The sequence below is a fragment of the Chlorocebus sabaeus genome, chromosome 12 (assembly GCF_047675955.1).
Source record: "Chlorocebus sabaeus isolate Y175 chromosome 12, mChlSab1.0.hap1, whole genome shotgun sequence".
NCBI classification, from domain to species: domain Eukaryota; kingdom Metazoa; phylum Chordata; class Mammalia; order Primates; family Cercopithecidae; genus Chlorocebus; species Chlorocebus sabaeus.
Genome location: NC_132915.1, coordinates 48629680 through 48651602, shown reverse-complemented (window position 1 = coordinate 48651602; position 21923 = coordinate 48629680). Strand labels below are relative to the sequence as shown.

At 37.1% G+C, this 21923-nt stretch overlaps 1 protein-coding gene across 8 annotated transcripts in view; it reads right to left on the bottom strand.

Annotated features, from left to right (window-relative positions):
* DENND4C (DENN domain containing 4C) overlaps nt 1-21923 on the bottom strand; it is a 145827-nt gene that overhangs the window by 27101 nt on the left and 96803 nt on the right. For 6 of the 8 annotated variants that reach the window (XM_073021643.1, XM_037998352.2, XM_007969133.3 and 3 more), the window contains 8 exons: nt 19140-19346; nt 16123-16251; nt 14829-14973; nt 14411-14557; nt 10153-10275; nt 8505-8651; nt 4187-5352; nt 142-319 (listed from right to left, as the gene is read on the bottom strand). In XM_073021643.1, the coding sequence (XP_072877744.1) occupies nt 142-319; nt 4187-5352; nt 8505-8651; nt 10153-10275; nt 14411-14557; nt 14829-14973; nt 16123-16251; nt 19140-19346 (2242 nt within the window). The remainder of the gene's footprint in view (nt 1-141; nt 320-4186; nt 5353-8504; nt 8652-10152; nt 10276-14410; nt 14558-14828; nt 14974-16122; nt 16252-19139; nt 19347-21923) is intronic. The other 2 variants (XM_007969136.3, XM_007969137.3) reach the window with 2 other exon arrangements.

Sequence of the window (21923 nt, the reverse complement as noted above, 5' to 3'; positions counted from 1 at the left end):
ACTTTGGGAGGCTGAGGCAGGCAGATTGCTTGAGATCAGGAGGTCGAGACCAGCCTGGGCAACATGACAAAATCCCATCTCTTAAAAAAAAAGCAAAAACTACTATAAAGCAAATGAAGAAAGGATAATCCTTCCCCATACCTGTTGGATAATGCAGTTTTCCTACATCTCCACTACTGCTGCTACTGCCAAGGCTTGTGTTGCTCTGGGTAAGTTCACTGGGGACAAATCCTGAGATACTTGTGTTAGGCGATATATTCTCCCCCAAAATATGGTCTTCTAGGCCAGCCGGGAAGCTGTAATCTCTATTAGTTTCCTCCTTTAATTGAAAAAAAAAAAATTCCACATACATAAATAATACTTTCTCCACTGAAATATACTCACTCTACCCTTTTCAGAATTAAACTCTATAATCCTTAAACAAATCATCATCCCCACATTTTTCAAAACCATGAAATCTCCTATTATTTGGAATTTCCCTTCCACACTCCAAGACATTCAAGCCATAAGCAACAATACTTTAAAAAAGATCGTGGTGTGCCTCAGGTGTATGTGGGAGGTCTGGGTGTCTCTCAATATTGAATCTTATAAAATAACAGAATTCTAGGGAGCTCACGGTCTCTAATGGAATCAGGAATCCCTGTATGAGTAGGGGTTTTTGAGTTAGACAGCCAGATTGTGAACTTGTTCTCCACCATTTATTAGATATGTAATCTTTCAGAAATTACTAAACTTCTTTAACTTTTAATTACATAATTTTAAAATATGGATAATATGAGTTGTTTCAAATAAAGCTGCTGTGATAATTTTGGCTAGGAATCTGAATGTTCAGAATAACAAATATCAATATTAGAGCCACGAAACATAAACAAAGTTTCAAACACTGTAGCTCTTAACTACATAAGTGAATGTTGAAGCTTGAGGTAGAAAACATTTCAACAATCAGGTTTTTTTGCTTTAAAAATGAAAGATTTGTGTGTTCCTTGCCATATAACCATGTTACATGATTTGTAAAAATTAAATACAGATAAGTAAAACAAGGAATAAAAAACGCTTATGATCAACAATCAGAGAATATAATCAAAATCTTGATATATATCTTTCTAGTCATTTAGAACATACATATAAAATCATATAATAAATCTTTACAAATTAGAATATTGTTTTTAAACTGTACTTATGTAATTACTTTAATGTCATAAATTTTCTAATTATTTAAACCCCTGTGAACTAATCTGTTTTACTGATATACTATTATTTACTAACTCCCCCTGTTGCTTAAACATTCAAAATGCTTCAATCTTATATAAATTACATTGGTAAAATTCCTCTATTTTTACATACACTTCTAATTACTTCCTTAGATTAAACTGTGGATGAAAGTTAAAAACATTTTATAGACTTTTAATTTATTCCTTAATTTGTAAATATTTATTAGGTATATCCTATTTGCCTTTTGCCAGGTACTGCTTACTGGTGCCAGGGCTGTAACAATGAAAAGACAAGACAAGATCCACAGTGACTTGCAATTTACAGTGTCATATATTCCAAGTCCAAATATCCCCGTGAAATGTACTTCTGTTTTTAACAGTTAGATAATTTTTTGGGGGGTAGGGGAGATAGGGTCTGTGTCGCCCAGGCGGGAGTGCAGTGGTGTGATCTCGGCTCAACGCAACCTCTGCCTCCCGGGCTCAAGCTATCCTCCCACCTCACCTTCCAGAGTACCTGGGACTACAGGTACATGCCACCACATCCAGCTAATTTTTTTGTATAGATGGGGTTTCGCCATGCTGCCCAGGCTAGTCTCAAACTCCTGGGCTCAAGCAAATGCTCACCTCAACCTCTAAAAGTGCTGGGATTACAGACATGAGTCCTCATAACCAACCTCAATAAAATTTCAAAAATAAAACAAAGGCCAGGTGCAGTGGCTCATGGCTGGAATCCCAGCACTTTGGGAGACCTAGGAACACTTGAGCCCAGGAGTTCAAGACCAGCCTGGGCAACATAGCAAGACCATATCTCTACAAAAAATAAAAAATTAGCAGTCATGGTGGTGCACGCCTGTAGTCCTAGCAATTAGGAGGCTGAGGCAGGAGGATTGCTTGAGCCCAGGGGGTCGAGGCCACAGTAAGCCATGATTGTGCCACTGTATTCCAGTTTGGGTAACAGAGCAAGCCCCTGTCTCAAAAAATAAAATAAAATGATACACTCTTTTTTTTTCTTTTTTATCATAATGCCAGATTAAGACACTTTGGAAGCTATTTTATTTTGCCTTCCCTTGACTGACCTTGTAAGCTCTTTAAATATGAAATAGCTAATTCATAATGTTCAATACCATACTTTCAATTCAATTATTATTTTGTCTATAAAGTATTCCTTCAAATGGTATAAAAGTCTTGTATGTCTAATTTCTTTTTTCTTTTTTTTTTTTTTTTTGAGACAGAGTCTCACTCTGTTGCCCAGGCTGGAGTGCAGTGGCATAATCTCGGTTCACTGCAACTTCCGCCTCCCGGGTTCACACCATTCTGCTGCTTCAGCTTCCTGAGTAGCTGGGACTACAGGCACCCGCCACCACGCTCGGCTAATTTTTTATATTTTTAGTAGAGATGGAGTTTCACTGTGTTAGCCAGGATGGTCTCGATCTCCAGACCTCGTGATCTACCCGCCTCGGCCTCCCAAAGTTCTGGGATTACAGGCGTGAGCCACCGCGCCCAGCTTATATGTCTAACATCTTTTCCCATGTGTCTAATTCCGATTTAGATCTTTAACAATCTGAAATTGATTATATTATCTTGAAAGTGCATGATGCTTTAAGCTTCCATACCATTTCACATTATTCTTTTAGATATACTCTTCTGACACTCTTCTTACAGCTTTAACCCCAAATGTCAAATTTATCCTTCAAATCCTAACTTAGATATCACCTGCTTTTTTTCCGGATAGCCCCCAACCTGAACCTCTTTTCATATATTGCTCTTTGGTATCTTCTCCTGAGATATTGCTTCTAAGGTAAGAGCATGGATTCTAGATCCAATCTCTTTGACTTCAAATCACAGTTCTACTATTCCCTAGTTAGCCTCTCTGAGTTTCAAATATCATCTAAAAAATCAGGATAACAACAGTACCACCCTCATGGGGTTGCTATGAAAATTAAACAAATACATATGTTTGTATATATTAATATATAAAAGCAGACATACAACTTATAACAGTACCTAGGACATACTGTTAAATAATGAGAGCAAACATTGTAGGTATCTGCCTTATCTACTAAAGTCCTCAAATACTATACAATTATTTGCATACAAGGTGAAATTTCAATTTTTTTCTGTAAAACAAGCAAAACTTACTTTCATTTTTACCAAAAGATCTAATGATTAACTCTATGTGTATAACGTTTTTTAAAGACAATTATTTTTGCCATATAGTATGAAATCTATGGATTAAGCTTCAGCTTGACTTTATATGTATTAAGGAGATTACATAGGTAAAAATTATTTTAAAAGTGAATGCTACACAAATATAATATGGCATTTTTATTAACTTCAAACACTAATCATTAGAGCTTTCAAAGAAATAAATCATGTTTTAGTTTAGACTAGTCTATGGAATTATAAAATGGTCCTGATATTCTATTTCTATATTATTAACTTCCTTACATATATGGTTCAAGTTACTTCAAGAAAGAAAACAAATATGCATAGTTTTTAAATATGAAAACCAAAGTTACCAGCACTCTCTTAATAATCCTTCATATATTTTTAAAAAGATATACAAACATTCCAATATCAGATAGACTACACAAAATACAAAAACCAAAGTTACCAGAAATCAGCCAGGCACACTGGCTCATGCCTGTAATCCCAGCACTTTGGGAGGCTGATACAGGTGGATCACCTGAGGTCAGGAGTTCAAGACCAGCCTGGCCAACATGGTGAAACCTCATCTCTACTAAAAATACAAAAATTAGCTGGTCATGGTGGCATATCCCTATAGTCCCAGCTATTCAGGAGGGTGAGGCAAGAGAATGACTCAAACCCGGGAGGCAGAGGTTGCAGACAGCCAAGATCACGCCACTGCACTCCAGGCTGGGCACAGAAATCTCTTAACAATAATATATATATTTCTAGAAAGATACTATAAACATTCCAATAGCAGACAGACTACACACATAAAGGTTTCTTACCTCATCATCTGAGTAGCTGTAGGCAGACGCAACAGCTACCCACATCTTACTGGCTACAGTCGCTGCTTGTTTCATACCAGATTTTAGGACATCTATCTTGGGCCCTGAGAGTATATTATCCAGCTTTAGTCCTGACAAAGAATTTACTACAGAACCCAACGAGCCATGTGGCGAAGAACGTATCAGTGCTGACAAAGAAGTTGAACGTTCTTTATGAGTTCGAGAGGGGGTTTGCTGCTTGAAACGCCCAGTAAAAGTTTTAGACCTGGACACTGCAGGCGAGCTTTTCTCACTTTCAGGATTTTCCTGTGCTGGTGAACCATGATCTAAAGGTAGGCTTGATCTCCTCTCTAAAGCATGAATAAATGCAGTAGTCATGCCAGACTCTCTGTTTTCCTCTCCATGTAATTCCATACTAGAAGATTTACTACCTAGGGGACTTTTTAGGTTCATATAGCTTTCTATTTCATCAGCCAGATTACGTGCAATAACTGGAGAAAACAACTTATCTTCAGAATCAAGAGTTTCTCCCCCTGAACATTCAGTGGCTAAAAGAGACAAAGGATCTAGTCCAGTTTCAACATCTTCCCTCTCAACCTCCTTAGCAATACCATATAAACTACTTCTCTTATTCCTCAGATCTTTGGATCCTGTTTTCAAGTCTCTGGACTGATTACTGTTACTATCACTTAGTAGACTCTCATATGTATCCTCTGTTGCAGTAGTTTTAGGTATATCATCAGTCACAGGCTCAAGGAGTTCTTGGCTTTCCTCAAGCATCTCTGGCACCGGAGATGATCTGTACTCAGGATTCCAAGTACTTTCAGACACACAAGTCCTACTACCAGGTAGGTGACAGCTAACATTCTCAAAGGTATGGGTTCTTGCGATATGAAGTGGAGAAGTCTTAGGACATGTCAGTGCTGCTGTGAGAATCTTAGCATCTGCTCCCATCATGATAGCCATTTCACTTGAATTCGAATCTAAACTACTCTTCTTAAGCAACATTCCTGCTCGACTTTCAGAACTAAAACTACAACTTCTCTCAGGAAAATGCTTTTGTCTTTTTTCTCCTCTATCACCATTCTTCTTGAGATTAGTAGCTTCGCCAAAGACTGCATCTTCAACTGGATCTTGAGTAGAAACCAGCACATTTGATATACTACCTAAAAGGGAAAGTAAAATATTAACGATGAATCTATTTTCCAAGTTAACTTTTATTAAGATGTTTATTGTTTTCCTGATTATGAATGTGACATATACTCAGAATAAAAGATCCAGAAAATTTAGAGGCCATAAAGAAGGTATTTAAAAAAGTGCTCTGGAAGAGCCATTTAAACCTGCCTCCCAGAGATAACATTTTAATGTATAATCAGTCTTTCATCCTGTATGTATATAAACACCCATTTAAAAAAACAAATCATGCAACATATGATAGGTGGATATACCTGTGTTGTTCACTGAAATACAAAAAAAGAATCTCTTCCATCTTAGTTTTGTATCCAATTCAACAAATACTTGCCAGGAATCTACTCTGCAAAAAGCAAATTTGTAATCGCAGAGGAACTGTATATTTGCTATACTCAAAGTCTTACTGCTGCAAAGTAAAAGAATCCGGAATGGAATGTCTAGCACTGGAAAATTCTAAGAAGGCTGATAAAACCTGAGTGGTTAAAAAATTACCCAGATATATCCATTTCTTCAACAAATATCTAAAGGTCTAGTAGTATCCACTATATGAGATGCTAGGAATACAAAGGCAAATAAAACAGACATAATCCCAGCCTTCACAGAAGTCAGTCTTATTTGATCAGGTAGAGAAAAAATATGCTAATGGCCACAGCAGCTTCCCCCAGCTTTGGAAGAAGAAAGCAGTCTTTTACTCTTTGCTACCATGCAATTTGTTTCACTCCAAAAGCTATTATTTCCTATTTGAATCATTATTAGAACTTAAGTCTTCCTGTTACAGACTGAATGTTTGTGTCCCTCAAAATCCACATGCTGAAATCCTAACCCCCAGTGTGATGGTATTAGGAGGCAGGGCCTCTGAAAGATAATTTGATTATGAAAATGGAACCCTGATGAATGGGATTAGAGCCCTTAGAGAAGGAGAGCTCTCTCCTTCTCTGCTGTACAAGGATACAGTAAGTTAGCAGTCTGCAACCTGGAAGAGGGCCCTCTGCAGAACTCACCATGCTAACACCCTAATCCTGGACTTTCCAGACCCTAGAACTGTAAGAAATAACTTTCTTTCTTTTCTTTTTTCTTTTTTTTTTTTTTTTTAAGTTAGAGTCAGGCTGGGCACGGTGGCTCACACCTGTAATCCCAGCACTTTGGGAGGCTGAAGCAGGTGGATCACCTGAGCTCAGGAGCTCGAGAGCAGCCTGGGCAACATGGAGAAACCCTGTCTCCAGAAAAAAAATACAAAAATTAGCCAGACGCCGTGGCGCTTGCCTGTAGTTCCAGCTACTTGGGGGACTGAGGCAGGAGAATCCTCGATTGCTTGAGCCCAGGAAGCTGAGGCTGCAGTGAGCCACAACTGCGCCACTACACTCCAGCCTAGGTGACAGAGTGAGAGTCTGTCTCAAAAACAAACAAATAAAGTTAGGGCCTTACTCTGTCACCTAGGCTGGAGTATAGTGGTGCAATCATGGCTCACTGCAGCCTCAATCTCATGGCCTCAAGCGATCTTCCCCTCCAGCCTGCCAAATTGCTGGGATTACAGGCATAAGCCACTGAGCCTGGCAGAAATAAATTTCTGTTGTTTATAAGCCATCTAGTCTATGGAATTGTATAGCAGCCTGAATTATTCATATTTAGGATTCTCATTTGTGTTTTTCTTTTCCTTTGTTTTCTTTTTTATCCACTGCTTTTTACTGTAGTCACATCATTTGTTTTGTTAAAAAGCATAAAAATGTCTGGGAGCTTCAAGGAAAAAAGCTGTCTTAGAAAAGATCTTTCTTTTAAACTTCAAGATTGATTTCAAGGTTCTTTTTAATCTTTCAAGTTAGTACTAATAATCATAATTATATAAATTAATCAGAATAAGCATTTAGAGATATTCTTTTAAGCCTTCATGGGAATTAAACTAGCCTATTTTACAACTCAAAATATGTACCTGCTTTGAAAGCTGTTCCCAATATTTGAGAAACAAATCTTTGCAAATATTATTGGTTCTCACAGTATTTCCAGGAATTTAACAGCACATTTTCTTCAATGTTAAAAAAAAAATTGCTATACTGACAAAAGCTCCATTATCCTCACCCTTCATTCTTAATATGAAAATAAGTTAAAAGGGAAGGAAACACAGCAGTCCACAATGTCCAGTTCAATATTTTGAGAGGACGCTAAGCCTCTGACAAAGAAAACTCTTCCCTCCTTTTCCCCAGCATCTCTGCTATCAAGAGGTTGGGAAAATGGGATCTGCAATGTATATGTCAATTATTTTCTCAAAAAACCTTTAGCCCCACCACCTCTTGAGCACTAACCAAACAAGTAATGAGTGAAACTCAGAGTCACGGTAAATACAAAGAGAAAAGACTTTAAGAACAGGAGTACTTTTACATTGGTTTAAGAAGCTGAACAAATTAATTTCTGTAAAGTCATACAATAGATACATCTTCAGACAAGACAGTCAACTTTAGAAAAGTGAACTGCAGCCACCACTAATGAAGGGCAAAGGATGCAGGCCAATTTCATCGTCTTTTAAAATCATATACTTAGACGTGTGCCAGAAGAGTCTTGGGAGGCCTATATATAATGAAAGTAGAAAACTCAAATTCAAGGGAGTCATACACACAGAGTTATTTAGTACAATAATCACAAATAAAAAGTGGCTTGGGGTACCTATAACAATGGCCAAAATCAAAGACCCACTGGCATATCTGTGTAGAGCGGAAATGACATGAATCTTTTTCTTCCATTTCCCTTCAGTGACAGGAATTAACCGGCCACTCATAAGCCCTCTGGAATTTGATCACATCACTGCCTCTCTGTTCATGATGCATACAGGAAGCCCTACAAGTACACTTTCTCATTATCCAAAATGAGAAAGAGTGGCCAAATGGAGAACAGGCACCACAACAGGAAAGGGTATTCTAAATAACAACTAAACACACTAAATACTCCTTTTAAAAATCAAACACCTTTAAATAACAATATTTTCAATTTCTTTAGCCGATTTAGAGAATTCAAAAGTCCCTTCTGGCTCTTTAGCATGTTCATTACAATTAAGTCAAAAATTTAATGTCATTAAAGACACATACGTGTCTATAGACGTTTATTTTAAATATTTAATAACCAAAATGTAAAGACTTACCGGTGCTACTTTTCCTGCTGTTGATATCAAATATACCAGACGGAACTTTCACAATACTGCTGCCCCATGCAGGAGATTCAGTAGGACTGTGAGGCTCTGGACTAGGTTGTGAATGTTTTGCCACAATAGCAGAGGCATCACACACCTCTGAAAAAAAAAATTTGGATGTTATCATTCCTACTTTTGCCAATATTAAACAGAAACCATATACTGACTTTTACATATTGTATGTATTTTTCTCCAACAGTCAGTGTGTCTATTTTACTTTAGACACAAAGTAAAATAGACTGTGTCTGGTTTACTTTATGCCATAAATGCTGCCATTAACTGAAATGCTTTGTTTAACCATTCAATAATCCTAACATAAATGTTCTTTAGTGAATCAATAAAGTTTCTGGCCTTCAGTTCTCCTTCTCATCACTTGGCAAGCAGGAGAGGGGCTTGCTTCTCCAAAACTCTGGAGTATAAAATAAGTAACATTAAAGAAAGTATACTTTTGTGAAAGAGAACAGGAAGAGTGTCTTTCTTATTCCATAAAGCCAAAATATTCCTTCATATTTTCATAAAATTATTACAACAAATTATCTCTGCCTTAATGAGTCCTATAAAAAACAGGAAAAACCACATAGACTTTTTTTTTTTTGAGATGGAGTCTTGCTCTTATCACCCAGGCTGGAGTGCAATGGCACAGTAGCGGCTCACTGCAACCTCCGCTTCCCAGGTTCAAGCGATTCTCCCGCCTCAGCCTCCCCAGTACCTGGGATTACAGGTATCTGTCACCATGCCTGGCTAATTTTTGTATTTTTAGTAGAGACGGGGTTTCACCACATTGGCAAGGCTGGTCTCGAACTCCTGACCACATGATCCACCCACCTCAGCCTCCCAAAGTGCTGGGATCACAGGCATGAGCCACTGCACCCAGCCCACATAGACTATTTTTAACCTACCAATGAAAACTATGCACCTAGATATTTGAAGGACTGCTAGTGAAAGAGCCTTTCAAAATTAAAAATGGCACTAAAATAGAAGTTTTGATGACTCAAAGTTTAGTCCTGGTTCTGTCAAAAGTAGCTATGTAAATTTGGCAAATACCTCAATGGGTCATACTTTCCTGCAAAATTAAGGGCTGACCTACAGAGTGTGGTGGCTCACACCTGTAATCCCAGCACTTTGGGAGGCTGAGGCGGGAAGATCACTTAAGTTCAGGAGGTCAAAACTAGCTGGGCAACATGGCGAGACCCTGTCTCTACAAAACATAAAAAAATTAGCTGGGCATGGTGGCATGTGCCTGTGGTCCCAGCTGACAGGGGACTGAGGCAGGAGGATCATGAGGCCAGGAGACCAGGGCTGCAGTAAGACATGTTCTCGCCACTGCACTCAGCCTAGGCGAGAGAGCAAGACTCTGTTTCTAAAACAAAAAAAAAAAAAAAAAAAAAAGAAAAAGAAAAAGAAACAAAAGTCTCTTAAATTTTAAAACTTCAGAGACTACCAAAATCTACCTTATATGTACTGTTAAGTACATAGCATCTTAGGAGCCAGATCTTACATTTGTGAAAATAACCATCAAAGCTATCAACTAAGATAAACTTTTAATTATTAATAATGCAGGTATTATTCTAAGTAAAGTTGGTAAATATCAGGACTTAACCTTCTGTTTGCATTTTTGTTTTAGTTATCAATTCTCTTGTTGCTTGTTCTTCAGGCACATGAATTTCTGCATCATCCTTTATAAGTTCATCCTTAGACCCATATCCTTGGTCAGACTGACCACCTGTTAAAAAGAATGCAGACTTACATATAAATGTTTTCATATACTTATAATTCATATATAAAATATCAAAAGAAAATTCCACTGACCTACACAATTACGGTTAGACAAAAGACAAGAAAGCACACAAGGAACACAGAACATTTTAAAAATAATGATAAGCCGCAAAGAACAGTAGAAACAGGAACATCAAAGACTAAACACATTTGGAAGCCCTACATCTTAATTTCTTCATCTGTAAATTAAAAAGATGTAGACAAGATGTTTGGAAAAGTGTCTTTTGAAGAGTGTCTACAGAATGCTACCTTCTCTGTAAGAAAAAAACACACATACATCTGCTTACTTTTGCAAAAAGAAATGCAGGAAAAATAAACCAGGATACAGTAAAGATGGTTACCTACCACGGTTGGGGGGAAATAAGATGCAATGAATAAAGAGGGATAAAATTTCTCTATGTATAGCTTATGGTATTGTTTTTATCTCTGGAGATACAATACACTTCTGCATGTTAAAAAAAATTAAATCAGTAAGATAAAGGGGGTGCAACTGAATGCAAATGGAAACAAATGAAGCCAACTATATTTCCCATGAATAATATAACCCCACTGAAAGGGCCAGGGGAGGACTAATCCAAGTAACTTTGAATACATTATTTTGAATATCCACCTTAAGCCTAAGAGTAATAGTCAAATCCTGAACTGCTTAGTAGGTTTGTTTTTCACAGAGAAATGGGTGTGACAATTCTGAAATTATTTTTTATGTACAGTACACATATTTTCTAGCTTAGGAAAAAAGTTTAGAAGCAGTAACACTGTGGTAACAGTGATCCCAAATCTTGGCTTCTAAAATCTATTCCCCATGAACAAGAACCTGGGGTCCCTGAAGAAATGGCTGATTCCAGAGCTCAGACAGAGAAGGTATAAGATTGAGCTAGAACATTCTGTTGTGCCAAAAAGGTAGTGTTCAGAAACACAATGGGAGAATATCTAAAGGATATAAAAAACAGCTTAAAGGAGCTTCCACTGGCCAACACAGGGATAATTTGAGGACCAAATAAGGGCAGTAATGAATTATACTTCAATGAATAAAACAGGAACCCATCAGTCCATACTGATAATAAATAAGAAAAAAACAGAGAATGGAGAATTTTCCATATACTAGAACATTGTCTTCTAAATTTGAAAACAGTGATAGAATTGGCAGAATCACCACTTTGTAGCCATCACAGTAATGACTGGTTCAGGCAAGCATCATCAATGGATGCCAAATTTAAAAGAGAAAGTGTCATGAGAAAGGATATTAGCACATTGTCTCAGAGTGTCCTTTCAAAAATAGCTTATTATCTGAGAGGAAGAAAAAGATTACAGTAACTAAGCACAGAGAAACCAGACAATAGTGAGACTAGGTGATCCAAATTAATATCACCGATGAAGGACAGACTGTGTGTGCCTGTAGGATGTGACAACCTGAGAAGTATTCAACATCATTTATGTAGCACACCCATGGATGCATAACCTAATTGCTAGGAAATAACAGACAAACCCAAGTTAAGAAACATTCCACAAAATAATTAAAATGAATTCTTCAAAAAGGCCAAGGTCATAAAAGATTTTTTAAAAGGCTAAGGAACTGTGCCAGGTTAAGGAAGACTAAAGAAAGGGAGTTAAAGTACCATAAGGAACACTGGGATAACTGACAAACTTGGAATATAAACTATGAAGTGGTATATCAATGTTTTCTTCAATTTGGTAACTAAAGTGTAGTTGTATATAAAAGAAAATACCACTGAAATAATAAAGAGGTAAAAGGGCAAGATGTATGTAACTTGCTCACATGATTTAGGAAAAAGAAATGGTATGTGTATGCATACCGAATGAAAATAATAAAGCAAATGTGGCAAACTAAAAAGGAGGGAATCTAGATTAAAGATATGAGAGTTTTCTGTATTATTCTTGCAACTTTTCTGTAAGTTTGAAATTATTTTAAATATTTTAAAAGTCTGTTTTGATTTTAAAGTTCTATAATTTAAAATCAAAACTAAGATCAGGTACTAGAGAAAACAGTATAAAGATGTCAATAAAGGACACATAAAATAACATATGCAGTACCTCCATTTTCCATCACTTATTACACTGCCACTCAGACTCTGTGTTTGCCATACAACAAAAGAATTAATGTCTTTAAATACTACTACTTAGAATAACTAACTTCAGTCACTTTTTTACTAGCTCCCTCAAAAAGTCTGGTAAAGCAATATTGTGCCATGAAATGAACACTAGGCTGGGACCTGGGTAGATTAAAACCAAACATGCTCCTAACAGCTAAGTCACTCTGTACCAGGCACCAAGTGGAAAGATTCCACGAGATAATCCTTAATGAAATGAGCAACTTAAGCATCTGGGCTGAAAACCCCAAAAGCATCAAATGGCATTGTCAGAAGTTCTACAGAGGTACACCATCACTGCAAATTCAGTATGTGGCATTCAGTTATTTGAAATGCAGCTAAAATATAAATAAAGGGGACCTGAAAGTTTGTGCCCAACTACTGAAGTCTTTATACCAAACACTCAGGATTACTAGGAGACTGGTATTTCCATTACAGGAGTAAATTGCCTCTATAATGAGATAAACTTAAAATTCTGAAGGAATAAGAGGAGAGGTGTTTATGTATTACTATTACTATTCCTGGTAAACGTTTACATACAAAAAATGTTTTTTGTTTTTTATACATGAAGCCCATTTCTTCTACAAGTATCATGAAAAAATATTAGATGAAATAAAATATGGTGGCTTTAAAATAAAAGTTTCATATTCTTATTTGTTAATATAATATACAAACATGATGGCAAACTGAGGAAGTTAATTACAAACAGGATTGTAACCTATAGCTTTATGTTGACTTTCAAATTTACACATGCTCCTGTAATTATATGAAGGTTGTTTTTAGCACAAGAATTCAGCAAGATCAGTTTTGGAAAGCAATAGCCACACCACCTCAACAGCTGAAACAATTACTTCTTCAATGCCTATAACAGTATTTGTCACAATGATGCTACAAACCAACCTTAAAATAAGAATTTTAGCAAGGTATAATATATTTTCAAATAAGATAACAAATATGCTTTGCAGACTGACCATGAAAAGTTAGTTGGATATTTTCAATAGAATCTATAAATGATTACATTTACCCGAAAGAGAAAAGGCAAGAAAATGAAAACTGTTTACCACTAATAACAATACTTAAAATACAATGAAAGGTCTTTCCCCCACCCTTGCATGTCAGCAAAATTTAACCTAATAAACGGGAAATTACCTGATGTGGTTAACATTCAAGGGTAGCATTAATGCACACGTGTATCCATAGCTTCACGTCATACAAGTCTGTCTGCACCCCACACCATGACAGCCAAGGACAAATGCAGCACCAAGAAACAGCACAGAGCAAAAAGCAAAGCAACAAAGAGCAGAGAAAAGGAAACTTCAGTCATTGAGACAAGTTCATCAGATGAAGTACAGGAATTAGACCCAGAATTCTTTTTAAAGGAAGGCTTGAGATATTAAAAACAACCACAACAAAAAAAACAACACAAGAAGAAGGATGTGCAACACACATATATCTGCACAATGTGCTACTTTAGTTACACTTATTTCTAACTTCAGAGGAGAGGGATGGCTATGTACATAAAAGCAGCTTCAACAGCTTCTCAGATCTTAAAAAATGTAACTTAAAGAGATTACTTTTTCTCACTGTGTGACTTCCTTCCTTCTTTAATATTCATACTCTTAAAATTTTAAGATACATTTTCTATTTAATTTTTTTAAAAGATTTGCAAGTTGTCACTAATTTTCAAGTTCCTTAACTCATGATTCCTAATTATAGCATACACTTTCATAAATTAATGATAAGCAAATACAAAGAAGCATCACGCTAGAGCACTGTGCACAGCACTCCCATACTAATTTTGTACTGCAGGAAATAAAGAGAAGTGATCTGCAGACTCTATTGTTTCTCTTGTAAGTATACAGTACTTTCAAAGTAGTCATATCACACAAACTCAAGAAGGGAAGAAGCTTTTTGAAAAAGGAAAGATTTAACATGAGAGTAAGTGAACGGTTAGTAAAATCTGGATTTTAGTACCTGTGCTAGAGTGATTATCAATGGACTCAAGCCTGATTAAATCTCTGACGAAGACTGTGTGCTCCCCATTGTTAGCATCATTAGAACTATCCACGCTACCGTGGCTCACCGTGTCCCCATCACTTCCACCTGTGACATTTTGAAGAGCTAAAGATAAGGACAATAGCAATTCAATAACTCATGCATTGAAAATCTCTTACACTAAACATGAACGACCCACAGTTCATTTATAGTTGCAAATCACTTTCTAAATTTCTGGAAAAAAACAAAAACAATTTTGGACTAAGATAATCTGTCTTTAAATGTATGTGAAAATGTCTATCAGAATTTAAGTTTTCTACTTCACATAGCTAAAAATTCATATGCCTATAAAGCTCACGATTCAGCAAGGAAGTATATTTCTAATCACATGTATTACCTGATATTGAGGAGACCTGTGACCTTTGCACAGTCTTTTTAAGCGGCTGCCTAAACTGTGCCAAGCCATGTACCACATTCCGTACCTTCGTCCATAAGAAGATACCACTGCGGGTACTGCTAGGCCACGGGCTCTCCAAAACTACCTAAAGGTAAAATAAGGGTAAAAATAATATTAATTAGCAATACCTGATTTTAAAAATTCATACATATGTGTGTGTATATGTTTATATATATACACACAAATATAAACAGTTATACTGGCCAAGAGGTATATAAAAAAATGCTAAACATTACTAAACATGAGAGAAATGTAAAGTAAGACTACAATGAGATATCTTATCACCTCGTACTTGTTAGAATCACTATTGTCAAAAAAACAAAAGATGTTGATTAAGGATGTGGACAAAAGAACCCCTACACACTCTTGGTGGAAATGCAATTAGTACAGTCATTAAAAAGATTCCTCAAAAACAGTATAGAGTTTCCTAAAAATATTAAAACTAGAACTACCATACCATCCAACAATCCTATTACTGGGTATAGATGTGCAAAAGAAATGAAATCAGTATATTGAAGACAGATCTGTACTCCCATGTTTATTGCAGCATTATTCACAATAACCAAGATATGAAATCAACCTAAGTGTTCATCAATGTATGAATGAAGAAAATGTGGAATATATACACAATGAAATACTATTCAGGCTGAAATAAAAAAGGAAACCCAGTCATTTGTGACAATATGAATGAACCCAGAGGACATTAGAGTAAGTGAAATAAGCCAGGCACAAAAAGACAAATACCACATGATCTCACATATATATGAAATCCAAGAAAGTGAAACCCATAAAAGTAGAGATTAGAACTATGGTTACCAGGGGCTTTGGGAGGTGAGGGGAAAGGGGGTATTGGAAGATGTTGGTCAAAGGATACAAAATTTCAGTTCGATAGGAGAAATAAATTCAAGAGATCTATTAACATGGGGACTACAGTTAATAACAATAGATTGTATTTTGAAAATTGCTAAGAGACTAGAAGTGTTCTCACCACAAAACAATGGTAAGTACGTGAAGGCATATTTTAATTACTTAACAGTTCAATTGAGCCATTCCACAATATACATATCTCAAAACATCATATTGTACATGAAAAATATATATACTTTTTGTCAATTTTAAAAAAATAAATATATTCCAAAACCTCCTTTAATAGGAGTTTCATGAATAACAAAAGGTATACAAAATAATCATTCTCGATAAGCACCACAACTTGCCTACTGTCGATCCTACTTACCTTATTATAATAACCATAAGTAATAGCATTAGGCTTTATCCTAGCAGTTTTCATTTCAAATAAGACTCTCACTGCTAAAACAGGATGACCCCAAAGTCCACAAAGCTGCATCACTACTCGATAGCACACCTAACAAAAGAAAAAAAAAAAATGGAAGTGTCAGTAATTAGTATACTATGAATTGTAGAGATTTTACTGAATTCTTTCCATGAAGTTATTATAAAGCAGTATTTTCTCCTTTGTTCTGCTTTGAGCATCTCAGCAAATTATTTTTAAGACCTATTCAGGCTGGGTGCAGTGGCTCACACCTCACAGCACTTAGGGAGGCTGAGGCAGGTGCATCACCTGAGGTCAGGAGTTTGAGACCAACCTGGCCAACATGGTGAAACCCCATATCTACTAATAGTACAAAAATTAGATGGGCATGGTGGTGCATACCTGTAATCCCAGCTACTTGGGAGGCAGAGGCATGAGAATTGCTTGAACCCAGGAGGCAGAATTTGTAATGAGCCCAGATCACACCACTGCACTCCAGCGTGGGCGACAGAGTGAAACTCTGTCTCAAAACCAAACAAAACAAAACAAAAATCTATTCATTAATGCAAGTATCATCATTATTAACTATTTCATATAAAACATATGTGTCCATGTTCCATTTGTTTGAGTAACTAAATCTACACAAAGAGAAAAACTATTACTCCTCATAATTTGAGAGGTAATTCATTTCTAAAATCAAAGATAGAGGCTGGGAGCAATGGCTCACGCCCGTAATCCCAGAATTTTGGCAGGCCCACGCAGGCAGATCACCTGAGGTCAGGAGTTTGAGATCAGCCTGGCCAACACGGTGAAACCCCATTGCTACAAAAAAAAAATACAAAAATTAGCCATGCGTGGTGGCATGCACTTACAGTCCCAGCTACTTGTGAAAGTGAGGCAGTAGAATTGCTGGAACCCAGGAGTCGGAGATTGTAGTGAGCCAAGACTGCACCACTGCACTCTAGCCTGGAGGAAAAGAGTAAAACTGTCTCTAAATAAACAAATAAATAAATAAATATAAATAAAATCAAGTATAATTAAAGTCTCTCTCTCCCCAATCACTATGCTTTCCATTCAATGCCAAAGGAATTAAAGACAGTATCTCCAAATGCCTATAGAACAAATAGGATTTGTCTTCAAAAGAATGAGAAGACAGTTAAATATACTATAACATTGTTAGCAAAGACTTTTCATTTTTAATTCCAATCTAGTTCAAAATATCATTTATAGTTATCTTAATACCAAAAAAAAATTTTTAAGGGAAAAATAGCATTGGAAAAAGCTAAATAAGTGCCTCAGTTTCCTCAACCATTAACTGGATAGTATCAGTATCTACTTCTTAGGATGGTTTCTAAGGCTTGAGAGAGAAAATGCATGAAAATGCCTAGTACATCATTCACTGAGTGCTTACTATGAACCAGGCACTTTAAGTATATTAAGTGATTTAACCTTCAAACTAACCTACAATTAAGGTACTAACTATTATTATCTACCTCGGTGGTTCTCCAGGAGCAATTTTGTTCTCTGGGAACATTTTTTATTGTCATGATCTGTGCAGGGAAACAGAGGCATATAGTTGGTAGAGGCCAGGGATACTACTAAACATCCTACACAATGTACAAGACACAAGACAGGCCCCTAAAATAAACAATTATGTGGGCCAAAACATCAATAGTGCCAAAGTTGAGAAGCTCAAAGCTACATTTTCAAATAGATAATCCAAAATACAAACAAGTTACATAGGCCAGGTGCAGCGGCTTGTATCTATAATCTTGGCACTTTGGGAGGCCAAGCAGAAGGATGGCTTGACACCATGAGTTTGAGACCAGTGCAGGCAACATATCAAGACCCCATCTCTACAAAAAATAAAACTAAAATATTAGATGTGGTGTTGTGCACCTGTAATCCCAGCTACTTGGGAGGCTGAGGCAGGAAGATTGCTTGAGCCCTGAAGTTCTAGGCTGCAGTGAGCTGTGATAGTGCCACTGCACTCCAGCTTGGGCACGAGTATATATATATATATATTTTTTTTTTTTTTGAGTATATATAAATATTTTTTAATAAAAATATATTTTTTTAATATATATCTTTAAATAGATTATATAACTCACCTTAGGACACAGGTCCTTAGGGGAAAGCCACTTACTAAAAGCCTATTCCCTATCTGCTCCCCAACAAAGTTAAAAGAACAAAAGGAAGCCAGCCACAGTGGCTCATGCCTGCAGTCCCTGCACTTTGGGAGGCCAAGGTGGGGGTTCAAGAGCCAGGAATTCAATACCAGCCTGAGCAAAAAAGTTAGACTCCATTCTTTAAAAATAAAAAAAATCAAAAGAAGAAAAACCATATGCCAGGCACAGGACTGTATGCCTGAAGTCCTAGCTACCTGGGAGACAGGTGGGAGAATTGCTTAAGCCCAGGAGTTCAAGGCTGCAGTGAGTCATGATCATTCAACTGCACTCCAGCCTGGGTGAGAGAGGAGCAAGACTCCATCTCTTTAAAAATAACAAACATGGCCAGACATGATGGCGCATGCCTGTAATCCCAGCACTGAGAGCTGAGGCAGGCAGATCATTGAGGCCAGGAGTTTGAGACCAGCCTGGCCAACATGGTGAGACCCCATCTCTATCAAAAATACAAAAGAAAAAAAAAAATTAGCCAGGTATGGTGACATGTGCCTACAATTCCAGCTACTCGGGAAGCACAAGAACTGTCTGAATCCAGGAGGCAGAGGCTGGAGTGAGCCAAGGACGCACCACTGAACTCCAGCCTGGGTGACAGAGTGAGACTCTGTCTCAAAAACAAATAAATAAGTAAAATAAAAAATAAACACAAGCATCAGCTCCATGTAACAGAGTAATAGTTTTATCTTTCCTGCTTAATGAAAATGCTTGAGCACACTTTAAAGCAACTTAGATCCAAATTTTATTAGAAGTACAAAAAGAAAATTTACCTTAGAAACAATGTCAATTTGTTATACTTGCCTCATCTAAGGGATCCACATCTGTTTTCCTCATCTTAATAAGTACATCATATGCCTGCTGAAGTGCTCTGACTTTAGGATGAGAAACCCTAACATAGGCCGGAAGACAAATAAACCATAAACTGTAACAATGACTGAACAGACACTTGGCCCACTGTGATGGATTTGTATAACATCTCCTCGCCAATTTGTGAGCTGTTTTTATTTCCTAGAAAGAGAATAAAATATTATGATATTTATTAAAATTCATTAGGGTGGGGGGAGAAGTGAGAAGGAAAAGGGAGAAGAGAATTTAAGTAAAACTTGACCCCTAAAATCAAGCACTTCAAAGTTGACTTTTGTGAGTGGCTTCCTGCTTATTAGTGCTAACGGTTCCCCTGAACATTCATTTACAATAATACTTCATACTATACCAAAACTATTTGTTAGCAAGCATGTGTCTCTTAACAGAGTAGAAATTAAGAGCAAATATCATTCATCTTTTTGTATTAGAATGGCTCATAACATGTCTTTTACAAAGAAGGAACTCATTTTTGATGGGTGAAAAAGTGATATTCTTCTCACTCTTCTCTTCGCTAAAGTTTGAGATGCTCTAGGCTATCTCCTGCCAAGATTTCCACTGTCTTCCCAAGCTACAGTCTATGTTAACTCCCTCACTGACATATTCCTTAAAAAAGACCTATTTCTGGCCAGGTACAGTGGCTCATGCCCGTAATCCTAGCACTTTGGGAGGCCAAGGCGGACGGATTACGAGGTCAGGAGATCAAGACCAGCCTGGCCAACATGGTGAAACCCAGTCTGTACTTAAAATACGAAAATTAGCCGGGTGTGGTGGCGTGTGCCTGTGGTCCCAGCTACTCGGGAGGTTGAGGCAGGAGAACTGTTTGAACCAGAGAGTCGGAGGCTGCAGTGAGCCAAGACTGCACCACTGCACTCTGGCAACAGAGGGAGACTCCGTCTCAAAAAAAAAAAACAAAAAAAAAAACCTACTCCTTTGCAGTCAACATAAACTTTCCCACCTCCTAGTTTGATAGTTGTGTTTTCTAGTTCAGCTTTTCATTCTGATTTAGGTAGAAGAGAGAATAGGGTATCAAAATCATCTGCTGAGCTTTTTTTTTTTTTTTTTTTTTTTGAGATGGAGTCTTGCTTTTGTCACCAAGGATGGAGTGCAATGGTGTGATCTCAGTTCACTGCAACCCCCACCTCCTGGGTTCAAGTGATTCTCCTGCCTAAGCCTCCTGAGTAGCTGGGATTACAGGCACCCACCACCATGCCCAACTAATTTTTCTGTGTGTATTTTTAGTAGAGACAGAGTTTCACCACATTGGCCAGGCTGGTCTCGAACTCTGACCTCAGGTGATCCACCCGCCTCAGCCTCCCAAAGTGCTGGGATCATAGAAGTGAACTGCCGTGCCCAGCCATCTGCTGAGCTTTATCAAACTATACATATTCCCAGAAACTACAGAGCCTATCACATATATCAGAATGCCATTTTATGCTTTGCACTAAAGATTCCTCCACTAGTCTACGTTCCAAATAAAAAAATTTGGAGGCCGGGCATGGTGGCTCATGTCTATAATCCCAGCACTTTGGGAAGCCGAGGCAGGTGGATCACAAGGTCAAGATATCGAGATCATCTTGGCCAACATGGTAAAGCCCCGTCTCTACTAAAAATACAAAAATTAGCTGGGTGTGGTGGTGGGTGCCTGTAATCCCAGCCACTCAGGAGGCTGAGGCAGGAAAATCGCTTGAGCCTGGGAGGCGGAGGTTGCAGTGAGCCGAGATCGTGCCACTGCACTCCAGCCTGGGTGACACGGCGAGACTCCACCCTAAAAAAAACAAAACAAAAACAAAAACAAAAAAATTTGGTATATTAATTTTACTTTTGAGCTCGATCTCCACGATACTTCAGTATATATTTAAAAACATACGCCCTTGTTATTCTAAGATCCTATGGTTCTTTTCTTTTTCAGTTAGCCTGAAAAAAAAAATTCTGCTATAAATGAGATTTAGAGGCTGAGTTAGCAAAATTTTCTCATTTTAGAAATTTGCCTTTTGTTAGCTGGTAACAGTAAAAAAAAATTCTTTAGTATTCTCTTCGAAAAACTGAAAGAAATATGAACTGTATGAATGAAATTAGGAAATACCTCAGGATATCTCTAGAATTTAGGGGGCTATCCCATAAATTAGTAAAATCTGAACTAAGATTTTCATCGTGAAATTTTCCACATTTTGAAGATCCCCAAAATGTCAGTGTATGTATAAAGGATGTTTAATTTTAACTCATATGTAACCACAGCTTAGTTCTTTATACCTAAATCACATATAGTAATAAAGCAAGATGTCTAGCTGTCCTAAGTTAACTTCCTTTGGATTATAATACTTGGAATAAAGTATATTTACATTAGCCATTAGGGAAACGCAAATTTAAAATACAACTTCATACTCACTAAATGGCTATAATCAAAAAGACAAACAATAACAAGAATTGACAAGGATATGTTGTAAAACTGGAACCCTCACACACTGCTGGTAGGAATGGAAAGTGGTGCAGCCACTTTGGAAAACAGCCTGGAAGTGCCTCAAAGGGTTGAACACAGAGTAACCATCTGACATAGCAATTTACTCCTAGATATATAACCCCCCGAAAAATAAAAACATACATCCAAACAAACACTTATACACAAATGTTCATTTGCAATATTCGTAATAGCCAAAAAGTAGGAAGCAGCCACATGTTTATGAACAGACAAATAAAATATGGTATATCCATACAACGGAATAT